This window comes from Setaria viridis, chromosome 6, assembly GCF_005286985.2.
Source record: "Setaria viridis chromosome 6, Setaria_viridis_v4.0, whole genome shotgun sequence".
Lineage (NCBI taxonomy): Eukaryota > Viridiplantae > Streptophyta > Magnoliopsida > Poales > Poaceae > Setaria > Setaria viridis.
In genome coordinates, this window is record NC_048268.2 from 8,467,038 (window position 1) to 8,479,493 (window position 12,456).

Here is a 12,456-nt window from a genome sequence, read left to right on the forward strand (position 1 = left end):
CTTTTGGAAAGCTACCTGCCATCTTCGTGTACACTGCGAAATATGTGGGGGCGGCAGCTGCGCCTTCGGGAAGGTGATTCCCAGCCACCGACTGGTTTTCCACTGCAGCCGCAGGTCCTTTCAGAGTCCCAAAAACTCAAAATCGCTTTTACGTCCCCCATAAAAAAGAAAATAGCCACTTTGGCCACTGGGTACCCTATTACGCAGAAGGAAAGAAATTATCATATGTTCTTTCTAGAACCAAACAGAACTTGACCGTTCCTGCGCCCTCAACGCACAACCAACCCAATCCATCCACCATCATAATCTGACAGAGATGCGAATAGACGGAAATGAAATTGTACTTCATGCCATCCTCCACAGGCAGGTTGACCATCCCAGATATCCCAAAGACCCAAACACGATCAACTGTTGTTAAGGTAGGCAGCAAACATAACTGTAAGGAATTTACGCAGCACAGCAATGATTTATGAAACTACGACACTGATGCCAGTATTTGTGTCCACAGATACCATTCACCGACGAGGTGATCCCATTCTAAGCACAAAGCAGCTGGCACAGTCTGTTATTCGGAAGTAACCTACCACTCAAATTCTAGATACAAAAAGGACAGAAATATGGGGGGATGAAAATGGCGAAAGGACGAAGCGGCGTTGACGCCAGCCCAGCATCAAATAAGAAGGGCAATGAAGTTCTCCTGCATGATGCAAACCAACCACATGAGTAATATCATAAAACACTATGCAGCAGTAAGAAGTATTTGACTCTTGATTGATCAATATAGTATCATGGCTTCCAAAACATAGGGGATCATTTTATGAAATGGTTGGGCTAACACAAGTTATTTAGAGTCCATCGTAAAACAGTTGACAGTATTTGCAGTTCATTGGTGGTATGTGCGCTTGCCATACAGGAAGTCTTAACAATTCTTGTTGGCCATACTTGAACATTACAAAACTAACTCTTTACCCTTGATTTTAGTTTCCTGGTTATCCCAAGCTGAAGGAGACAAAGGGAAATATTTGTTGCTTTTGCCTGGGTAGGTAGGCAAGCAGCACATACTAAACAAAAAAAAGGAATGCATCATTGAACTTATTACTCACAAACCAATCAAGATTTCCATTTCTAACAAGAAACTTATGGTATCAGAGTTTTCAATAAAGAGTGACAACTTATCTGCAACTTTGCTTTTGTGTGCAAACAATAGTTGATTTGACCTCTGGCAGAATTAAGTGGCAATCTCTATGCGTGACTTAAAAATGCTGCGGAAGAGCCATGATACATTTCAACTCAAATTTCAATTTAGGTGCTCATCTCATAACATCTAAGCCTAAACAACAGAATAAATCTAGCAGTCAGGGACTGAAATTTCATTTTTAATTTTTTTTGTTTGCCTCTAGAATTACCAAATTTCATGGATTCCAGAAATTTCATCCAAGATTTGGATCAAACATGAAAATTCAGAAAAATAAAAAGTTCAACGTAAGGAATTCCTTTGATACAAGTGCTCCTAGCCTACTGGTAGTGTAGTGAGTGATGCATTTTGCGGAGTGAATTTTGAGATGCCCAACCAGAAACATAAATTTTTCTTTGTTTTGTAAACCATGGGACCCACCTGCTATCCAAAGAAAATGGAAAAAGAATGGCCAGGGGACAAAACTCAAACGTGTGACGTGAGTATATGAACTGGGAGCTTTACACGTTTGCAGGAACTTTTTATTTATCTCCAAGCAGCCAAATTAGACTAATAATCCTAAAATAAATCAAATAAAACCAGAGTCTTTGGACCACAAACAGATTTTCAATCATGGCTATAATATTCGAATTTCCAGGAATTTCAACAAAATGAAAACCCCTGCTAGCAGGTGATGCTGGCATCCATAATGCAGTGCATTCGAATTGTTACACAGCAGGAGTATAACATCACCTGTACAAGTCGCAGAAAATGAGGATTCTCAGCCATGTAGCACCTTCAATGGATCCAATTGTCCACTACAGTAACTGGAAGGGACAGCTGAGAGGGCAAGCCTTCCTTTCCACTCTTCACCAGGCTTCAGAGTAATAGGCTTCTCAACAGCTGCAGGCTCCACACACAACATGTTCTTGTATTCTCCATCCCCAAAATCTTGCATAGCTTTAGCCTTCTTGTCCCAAGGGTTCCAAACAACTATAGAAGACAGCACAGTAAAAAAGAGAATGATGCACCTTGCAGCAACAATGTTGAATCACTTTGATAGGGGAAAAAAATGCCATCGGGTCAAGCTTACCAGCATCTGGAAGCCCTTCTTTTGTCACAACAAATGTTTTTTTCTTCTCATGATCGATGATTGCAATTTTTGAGGGGGCAGCAAGGTAAACTTTATCAACCTTCAAATGAAAAGGTCACATTGGTTAAATACTAGGTGAAATTATAGGTGTTTAACATGAGCAAATATACGTACTTCCGATTCAAAAACAATGGCATCGCCTTGCTCTGTGAAACGCTCCTTTGCCTTCAAGTTGTCAAGGTAGTCCATTGTTTCCAGCCCTTCAACACGCACCTCACTAATAAAATAGTAAGCACAAGTAAGAAATAAAACAGCCACTGCATGCAGTCTCAGATAGAAACATCCACGACAAGATTCTGAACACCAAAAATAAATATACACATCCAAGAAGCAGAACCTAGTTTCTCAACGTGAATTACATTAGTACCATTGCGACCTGACATTCAGTTTGTTGCTACTATACAGGGACTAGCATTCAATTATGAAAACCAGCCATATCAAGTATGGAAACACACAAAAGTTACATTGGCATCTAGCAGGCTTCCATGCAATACAGATAAAAAAGGTCACACAGACCAAGCAGATAATAGTTGACTAGTGCACAAAATCATAAAATGGCATACAAATTACCATATTTAACTTAACCGATGCTAAAGCATTGAATGAAACAGTTCATAAACGAAACCAAATATACAAAAGAAAACAGGGAAACATCAAGCATATACCTTATGTCAGAGACAGAGAAGTATGTGTGATATGCAAATGTATAAGAGAAGGGTCTCCCATCAGTGTTGGTATTCCTGATTCGAGATGTAAGACTCAAATCGCCAGAAGGTCCAAGAGCAACTCTCAAGCGAAACTCAAAACTGTAAACACGAAATATGCAATCAGATGTGAACTATATCACATTAAGGTACAAAAACAAGTGATCACCCTGTGATGTAAAACAAACCTGTGAGGCCAGATCTTTAAATCTTCTTCAGAAGGCCTCAGAATCAGATCAACAAAAGCTTTAATAGCAGGGTTTACTGGTAAAGGAGGTGGATCGTTATCAATGCTCCAAAACCGGTTCCTTGCGAACCCATGTTGCTCAAGATTTCCATGAGTTCCAAACTGCATTATAGGGTGCACTTTGGTGAGAGCCAGGCAACTTCTGAAAATGAATAAAGCCATTACAAATGAAGGTTACCATACTTGGGGAAAGCAGATGGGTATACCACCACGAATAGCTTTTGGAGGTTTGAAAATAGCCTGCAAAAGTTAAATTTCTTATTTATTTCAAAGCTTAAGAGGAATTTAGGATGACATGTATGCATGAATATACATCAGATACGGTAGTAATACAGGAATACAACTAAAGCTAAGTACAAAAAAGTTAAGCAGATCAAAAAGGCATGAACTCAACTTTCCACCATTAAAGAAAGTGGGAGGAACACATTGTAACAAGAACAGAAAAAAAAACAATTGGAGACGATTGGGTGAGAAATAATAGGAAAAGGATGACTTCTAAAACAGATAAAGGATGTTTATACATGACATAAACACTGACACATTTTTTTCCATGAAAGAGTAGCTGATAATGTCATCTGCAACAATGAAAAGGATCATGTACCTTGCTGCTGAGAAAAAGCAACTCTTCCCCATTGTCATTCTTCCATGATGTTACTTGACCTCCATAAAGATAGACCTAAGAATGAACAGTATGAGATTTTATCATCTCTAATATGGTCCAATTGATAACAACTTGTAGCAATAAAGAAACTGGATACAGATGTTATGCAAATGGTAGTGTAATTTTATCATCTCTAATATGATCAAATTGATAACAACTTATAGCAATAAAGAAACTGGATACAGATGTTAGGCAAATGGTAGTGTAAAACTAATTACATGCTGTACACAATGACTATCTTATGCGCTGATGCATTTTATCTTTCTACAATCTGTTGAAATGAATCGTACATCTTGATTAGACAATTCAGATAGATACTTTCATTGACAAACAACAATAACATACATCAATACTTTTGCCCCTAAAGTAAGTACAACATGGATAGCAAATTCAGATTATAGATTTTGTTCCATCTAAAACATAGAAGATTCAGAAACAATAGGTTTGTGACAAATGAAAACATGCGACTACTTCCTAGATGAACAATTTGGTAAAGCTGACACATCATGGCATGTGTGTGTGGGAAGTGTCATATAAGCATCAGTGAATAACCAAGCCACAGTAAGGATTATGTCTAATAAGATATGGCAACCCAATTAATAAATTTGCTCACCCCTGTACCAAAACTCGAAACAGCTCCTATCCAGGAAGAAAAAACTCAAAACAGCTACACAAAATTGGAACCTTCACTAGTTATAGCGATACTGATGCAAATCAAACCATCTACTACTTGGCATTACTTTGTCTGGAGAGCTAGTTTATAGCAAACCAACAACATAAGGAACAAAAATGCTGTCAATTAATGTACAATAACGAAGATACATCCAAATTCATCTGAAGGAAATGTCTTCCAGCATGAATAAGAAAGCTCTATGTACTCTGATCACGCATAGCGTCACTAGCCATCACAACAAACCCTCCCCGCGCAATACTGAGCTTCCTAACCACAACATAAGACGGTTAAAAACCTACGAGAAAACATGAACTCCCTCGATCCCAAGTCCTCAATACGGGGATCATGCAATGCGCCAGTATTGATCCAACCAGAACAGGGCACAGGCAGCGAAATTGCACAACGGAACACCAAAAACCTCATCAATTCCGTCCAAACCCTCGCGCGGATCAACACAATTCCCACCGGATCTGCGCAGACGGCACCCAAATCCAACCGAATCGCAACCCGCGCGCACGGCGGCCCTACACACTACATGCATACACAGGACCAGGCAAACGTCGAGAGGTCTTGGGGGAGGGTGGGAAGGCCGAATCGGGTACCTCGGCACAGCAGTTGCGAGCGCCGCGTAGCACAACCTTCTCGAGGCCGGAGGGGCTCTTGACGAACTCCGCGAATGGCGACGGCAGCTGCGGCGGCGGCGGCGGCGAGGCGGCAGCGCCAGCGGGGGCAGGGGCGGCCATCTCGCCACTTGCCCAGGCGACGGTGGAGCGATGAACCCTAACCCTAGCCTTCCTCCTCCGGGGGCTCGCCTCTCCTGCTTTTCTGGGGGTTTATTTGGTGGAGAAAGGGAGCGGAAGAGGAGGAAATAAATGGGGAAAAGAAAACAAAATTTGAGTAAAAATGGGAAAGTGAAATGGGAAGCGAACGAGGGTATTTATAGGCGACGCTACGGGGAAGAAGAAGAGGAAGGTACGGGTGTTATTTCTAGAATTCAACAGAGAGCAGGGGGGTATCTGTAAACAATAGCGTTTATTTCCTTTTCTTTTCACCATATAAATTATTTTTGGGTATAAAAGAAGAATTCGGAGGATAAAAATCTTTGGGGAAGACATCTATTTGTTCACGAAAAAAATCTGTTTTTCACAAGTACATTGAAAAATCCCGCGTGGACGTTTGAATCATACTCAGTTCCATTTCTGAGGTAAACTTTTGCACAAACCTTAGTATTTTAACATTTTTTATGCTCCACAGAATTTTCATCCTTTTATTTGGGGTATTTGATATAATAATGTACCTTTCACTGTAGACAGGAAAGTGAGCAACACCTAATTTCACACAACTCTCCCTCTCTCTCTCTCTCTCATCACACAAGTTCTTTATCTTTTTGTCAATTGCTTTCATTTTGAGACTATATATTAATTCAAATTTACTATTAACAAGCATTAGGAATCTCTACTAAAAAAGTTATGATTTTAAAAAAATTTACATATTATTTATGATATTTAAAAGTTCAATCGTGTACAATTGTGGGGGACAAAACTTGGCACGCACAGTGCCTTTTGATATTATCAATAAATGTTTTAGAACAGCTACCTATATATGGAGATTAGTTGTTTCAATCCCAAACATGAAGAAGCCACGAATGCTCCATTTATGAAATTCTTGTGTATAGGATAGTTGCCGCTATAGCAAGCTAGAGTTACTGTGACTTTCCCCTTTTGCCTCACTGGATCCTTTGATAATACTCCCTCCGTTCCAAATTTTAGGTTATTTTAACTTTTTAGGTTCATAGATATTATTATGCATCTAGACGTACACTATATCACCAAGAAAAAACAAAATAACCTACAATTTGGAACACATCCATATATGTTTAAAAAACAAATTTTGCCAATGGGCTCTAAACCGTTATATGGTCATTTGCTAGGGAACACTGGTACATTTTTTTTAAATATCTGTCTCCTCATATATTTGAGGGGAAGAAAGGTCTCTGTTTAGTAATTATTAGAAGTTGTAATATAATAGGGACTATGGATATATATGGAAATATGAATAGCTATCTTATCGCGAGTGCTTTGGAACACTTCTGTAGGATTAACCTTTTCAATCCAAAATGGCGATGATTCCAAGACGGTGAACTCATCAATCATCCTTGTATGGAAACGAATCAGCGTGCTGCCAATTGGGAGGCTGCCTTCCTATTTGTAAATTGGCATATTCTGTGTGCCACTAACTTTCTATCTTCTTCCTTTCATTTTCGTAAGAGATGATATCTTTAGATTTTAGATAAGGTAAGATTTTTAGAATCTCCATTGTCACCATCATAATCTCATTTCGCAAATTCCCAAATATACCACCTACATCTGCCTACTCGATCTAGAGTTGCAGATTCGGCAGCTATGAGTACATACCAGCAACTCAAAACGAAAATAAATTGGAGAATCTGCTTAGCATATATATGTAAAAAAACATGAAGTATCACCTTTATATAGCTTTTTTAGACTATGTTTTGTAAGATTACATATTTTCTCAAAACACAATACACAGGCATACATCACATGCATAGATACCATCACCCCCTATAAAACTATGAGCGCCCGTACTGAGGTAGGGACTCATACCTGGGTATTTAATCAAGGTAGTAACCATTTTCAGATAATTTCACAAATTTGCCTGAAGCATATAACAAAGAAAAACAATATGTATTTTAGATGAGAAAAAACACCAAAAGAACTTATGCTGAAGGATGTCGAATCAAAATATTAAATAATACTTCAACATCAAATGGATTTTGAGGAAATAGATGAAAATGAGAAACTTCAACTCTTCTATTTTGTACATGAAGAATTTACGGAGGCCTTCCCAGCTGTAAAATACAACAATTTTCAACTATTAATTTCCTCACGTTGGGCATGATCAATGCATGAACTCGCCTCTGTATATGTTGGATAGGGGATTTGTTGACCTTCCCTTTTGCATGAAACCCTGCAATTATTGTTGTACGTCCAAGTTCAAGATAGAAAACCAGAAAGGAGGGCAGGTGTGAAAATGAAGGGTGTTCTGGTTGGCCTTGGATTCTCCCCTAAGGTGGATCCCATGGAATTTTGGAAGGGCAGGGAAAAAAGGCAAACAGGGCAGGAACACACTGCAAATGTTTGGATGGTAGCCAGGCTAGGAAAGATGGACGGTGGATGGCGGCCCACCACTAAGCCAATAGCGCAAGGCCATGACGGTGCTTTGCCTGCCTAAGGGCCCCAGCATGTCACGTATGGACAAGGTACTAAATAGCATTTAGTGGTATAGTAGCGGATTAGTGCCAATGTAGTGGATCGCGGATAGCGGGTGCTATAGCGGATGCTAAGGGTGTGTTTGGTTGAGCTGTGGCTTTTGCAAAAGTAGTTGTGAGCTGTGGAAAAGTTGTTGTAGGTTGTGGGCTGTGAGAAAGCTAAAAGCTGAAAGCTGTTTGGTGAAACAAATGTGATTTTTTGGAAACACTTGCGAGTGGACCCCACATGTTATTCACAGTTTACCCCACTCAACTCTCTCCCTCTTTCACTGATGAGCGGGCTCCACTCGTCAGTTTCTTCTTCTTCCTCCCAGGGAAGGGAGCCTCGCCGAACCCTCCTCCGCAGTGGGCACCCGCAATGCCCGCGACCTCGGACACTCCTCCATCCTAGCTGCCGCCGCCGATGCCGAAGACGCCCCTCCCCTACCCCGGATCCGGATCCCGCACCTGCGCCCCCGGCACCCGTGCCGTCACCCCCACTCGCGCGCCCGCCCGCAGCGGATGTCGTGCTCGCGGAGAAGGAAGGTAGGGTTGCTGGAGCTCGCGGAGAAGGGAGGGAGGGTTGTCGGAGCTCGCGGAGAAGGCAGGGAGCTCTCGCCCGCAATCGGCATGGAGGGTGCCGCCGCCCACAGGGGAGCTCACGCCGCCGTCGATGTGGTGGGCCAGCCGCCGTGTCGGACCCCGTCGCCGCCACTGGTTGCCCACGGGAGGAGAGAGAAGCTTGCGCTTGGAGAAAAATATCGGGAGAGAGGGGAAACATACGGCGGTACACACATAACGAGTTGCGGTGGGTAATTTTTTCCAACTTGAGAAAGCCAAAAGCCAAAGGAAGCACCTCCCCGCTGCTGCCAGAAATGAACTAAGGAAAAGCAACTTTGACCCAAAGCTGCTGTGAGTTTGCCACCCCTTTGGTTGGATTTTAGCTTTTCTTGAAATCCAAAGCACTTTGAAAGCTCAACCAAAGAGACCATAAGTACAAATAGCGGAATTCAAAAAATAGTCACAAATTTAGAGCATATATGAATATTAACATCTAGTTTACTTTAAAAAGTTAAATACTATATTAATATCTAGTTTACTTTTAAAAAAATTAAAGTATTTAAGTTAACCATTACATTTAGATAAAATTAAGATGTACTAGCCATTGACAATCGATGTGAACAAACACCAACTTGGAGCCCCTACCGCCGCTCCTAGCCACAGCACGCCACTGCCACACTACTGTATCACCTGGAACATCTTGCAATCAAACATTCTGTCTGTGTTAGATAATAGAGATAAAGATGTAACGAATTCAAACTGTTCTAGCACAAGCGTAGATGAGTTGGACCTGATTTAGTTTAGATATCTAGATTTATTGTAATTCAGCTTGTGTATATCTTCAAGGCTGGCTCCAACTCATCTATGGCTAAGTGTTGTCCATGTATGCTACGCCAAGGGCTGTTCTTGGCATATATAAACAAAGGTACACGGCCTCTACGGAGGTGAGGAACGCTTCCCAAATATTGTGGTTGCTTTCATGGTAATCAGAGCCACCTCCCAAAAACGCATCTAGCTATTCCGAGAGAGACTTGTGTCACGCCTTGACGCTTTCTAGCATGCGACATGGCGAGCACCTCGTTCAACGCCGTCGCCTCGCCCCTGCAAGGACAGGTTGTCACCGAGAAGCTGTCAAAGACGAACTTCGCGCTATGGAAGGCACAAGTGCTTCCTATTCTACGAGGCGCACACATGTACGGCTTCATCAACGGCACCAACGTCGTCCCACTTGCTATGATCGAAGGCAAGGATGGAGAAAAGACTGTGAAGGTGCCAAACCCAAAGTACGTTGCCTGGCATGCAACCGAGCAGTAGGTTCTGGGCTTCCTGATGACGTCCCTATCACGGGAAGTCATGGTGCAAGTCGCCTCACTTGAACTCCGCGAGAAGTTTACGGAGCTGGTGCGGATCTACTCATCTGGATCTCACGCCCGGACGGTGAACACAAGAATCGCTCTCGCCACGACTTAGAAAGGTGACATGTCCATTACTGAGTACGTTGGCAGGATGAAATTGCTTTCAGACGACATGGCAGTCACAGGACAACCCATCAAAGACGAAGAACTCGTCTCCTACATCCTTGCTGGGCTTGATATTGAGTTCAACCCGCTGGTTTCTGCTGTGACGGCTCGGGTGGAGCTGATCTCGGTTGGAGAGCTATTCTCACAACTCCTAAGCTTTGAGTACCGAATGGATCTGCTACAAGGAGGATCGCAAGGCTTGGCCAACTCAGCTCGGCGAGGTCACGGTGGTGGTAACTACCGCGGTGGAGGACGTTCACGTGGAGGAGGTCGCAACCATTCCAATGGTCGTGGCCGCAATCCATTTGGAGGGCGCGGCACTGGAGGTCGAGGGAGAAGCAATGATGACAAACCCCAGTGTCAAGTATGTGACAAATTTGTACACACCGCGCTGGATTGCTGGTATAGATTTGATGAGGACTTCACTTCAAATCAAAAGAGTGCATCTACAGCTGCCTATGGCTATGGCGTGGACACCAATTGGTACACTGATACCGGAGCCACAAATCACATCACCGGAGAACTGGAGAAGCTCTCAGTAAAAGACAAGTACAAGGGGAGAGATCAGATTCACACAGCAAGCAGTAAAGGTATGGACATTAGTCATGTTGGTCATGCTATCATTAAAACCCCCACTAGAAATTTACATCTTAATCGTGTTCTTTACGTCCCCACCGCAAATAAGAATCTGATCTCCGTTCATCGTTTTGCATCCGATAATCATGCCTTCTTTGAGTTTCACCCAAATTATTTTGTTGTTAAGGATCAGGAAACGAAGAGAACTCTGCTGGAAGGCAGATGTAGGAACGGTCTTTATCCTATCACATTCGCCAATCCTCGAAGGAAAGTCCTTGTTGCAGTCAAACCCTCTCCAGAATGATGGCATGATCGCCTCGGTCATCCATCTTTTCAGATTGTTCGTCGAGTCATGAGTAAAAATAATCTCCCATGTTCAGTAGAATCAAATAATAGTTATGTGTGTGATGCTTGTCAACAGGCAAAGAGTCATCAGCTTCCTTACCCAGTGTCAACTAGTGCTTTATCTAAACCACTAGAACTTATTTTCTCAGATGTTTGGGGTCCTGCTACAAATTCTGTTGGCAGAAATAAATACTATGTCAGTTTTATTGATGATTATAGTAAATTCACTTGGGTTTATTTGCTGTGACTCAAATCTGAAGTATATCAAAAGTTTCGTGATTTTCAAAACATGGTTGAGCGCCTCTTTGATAGAAAAATTGTTGCCATTCAGACGGACTGGGGAGGAGAGTATCAAGGGCTTAGTTCCTTCTTTACTAAAATTGGCATTACCCACCTTGTTTCCAGTCCTCATGCCCATCAGCAGAATGGCGCAGCTGAGCGAAAACATCGCCACATTTTTGAAGTTGGCCTATCTCTTCTTGCGCATGCGGCCTTGCCCCTAAAATTCTGGGATGAAGCTTTTTCTACCGCTGCCTATCTCATAAACTGCACACCTTCAAAGGTATTGGATTTTGCTACTCCCTTTGAGTGCCTCCATGGAAAGACACTAGATTACTCTCTTCTTCGTGTGTTTGGGTGTGCATGCTGGCCTAATCTCAGACCTTGCAACACCCATAAACTTGCCTTCCATTCTAAATGTTGTGTCTTTCTTGGATACAGTACATCTCATAAGGGGTACAAATGCCTTGATGTTGCCACGGGTCGTGTCTACATTTCTAGAGATGTAATTTTCAATGAATCTATGTTTCCTTTTAAGGAACTCCACTCTAATGCAGGCGCCCAGTTGAGAGCTGAGATTAACCTTCATCCATACCTTTTTCCTAATTTCTCCGATATGAATCATAGGAGGGATAATGACTCAGCTGATCAAATGTCTAGTGCTCCTGTTAATAATCCTGATGCTACTAATTTTTCTTAAGAAACTGTGTAGATTCAACAAGGAAATCAGGTGTTGACCCCTACCGCTAGCATGGAACACGGGGCAGATCCGCGTCGCGTCAAGCGCCTGCGGCGCAGACTCCCACGTGCGGACAGCTGAGCGAATCCACTCCGACACCCGCGCTCAGCGAGCCCGCGTGCGACACGCCGCACAGGCCTGTGCACACTCCTTCGGGTGGATCCTTACCGGTCCCTACGCCGGACCAATCCGCGCCAAGCCCGCCAACGCCGGTCGGTGTCTCGAGTGCTGCTAATGGTGAACCTAATGATTTGTCCGAAGCTTTGGATAATAATAACTGGAAATTAGCTATGAACGAGGAATACAATGCCTTGCGTGCGAATAATACATGACACTTAGTTCCAGTAGTTAAAGGAAGTAATGTCATAGACTGTAAATGGGTATATAAAATAAAGAGGAAGGCGGATGGCAGTATTGATAGATATAAAGCTCGTCTTGTAGAAAAGGGGTTTAAGCGGCGATATGGTAGATTACGAAGGCACTTTTAGTCCAGTTGTTAAGGCAACAACTATCAGATTGGTTCTCTCTATAGGAGTATCTAGAGGATGGTCATTAA

The 12,456-nt window shown here is 42.5% G+C and overlaps 1 protein-coding gene and 1 non-coding gene across 2 annotated transcripts; one reads left to right on the forward strand and one right to left on the reverse strand.

The window, feature by feature from the left end:
* Positions 1–433: 433 nt before the first annotated feature.
* Positions 434–5,512, reverse strand: LOC117861172 (putative glucose-6-phosphate 1-epimerase). The gene is made up of 9 exons (XM_034744686.2): positions 5,215–5,512; positions 3,880–3,954; positions 3,462–3,518; positions 3,220–3,380; positions 2,993–3,133; positions 2,442–2,544; positions 2,268–2,367; positions 1,928–2,167; positions 434–697 (listed from the first exon to the last, which is right to left on the reverse strand). The coding sequence occupies exons 1-8, from the start codon at positions 5,353–5,355 to the stop codon at positions 1,956–1,958; spliced, it is 990 nt and encodes a 329-aa protein (XP_034600577.1). The 5' UTR covers positions 5,356–5,512; the 3' UTR covers positions 434–697; positions 1,928–1,955.
* A 4,474-nt stretch (positions 5,513–9,986) lies between these two features.
* LOC117862310 (small nucleolar RNA Z247) lies at positions 9,987–10,125 on the forward strand. The gene has a single exon (XR_004641961.1). It is a non-coding gene; the product is annotated as a small nucleolar RNA Z247 (small nucleolar RNA).
* Positions 10,126–12,456: the final 2,331 nt, after the last annotated feature.

Bases quoted from the DNA above. Each gene is read 5' to 3' on its own strand.
- LOC117861172 (XM_034744686.2), bottom strand. From the start codon at position 5,355: ATGGCCGCCCCTGCCCCCGCTGGCGCTGCCGCCTCGCCGCCGCCGCCG. The intron at 3,381-3,461 runs GTATGGTAACCT...CCTATAATGCAG, and splicing joins TACCCATCTGCTTTCCCCAA to TTTGGAACTCATGGAAATCT. The intron at 2,545-2,992 runs GTATATGCTTGA...CTATTTTATTAG, and splicing joins TTCTCTGTCTCTGACATAAG to TGAGGTGCGTGTTGAAGGGC.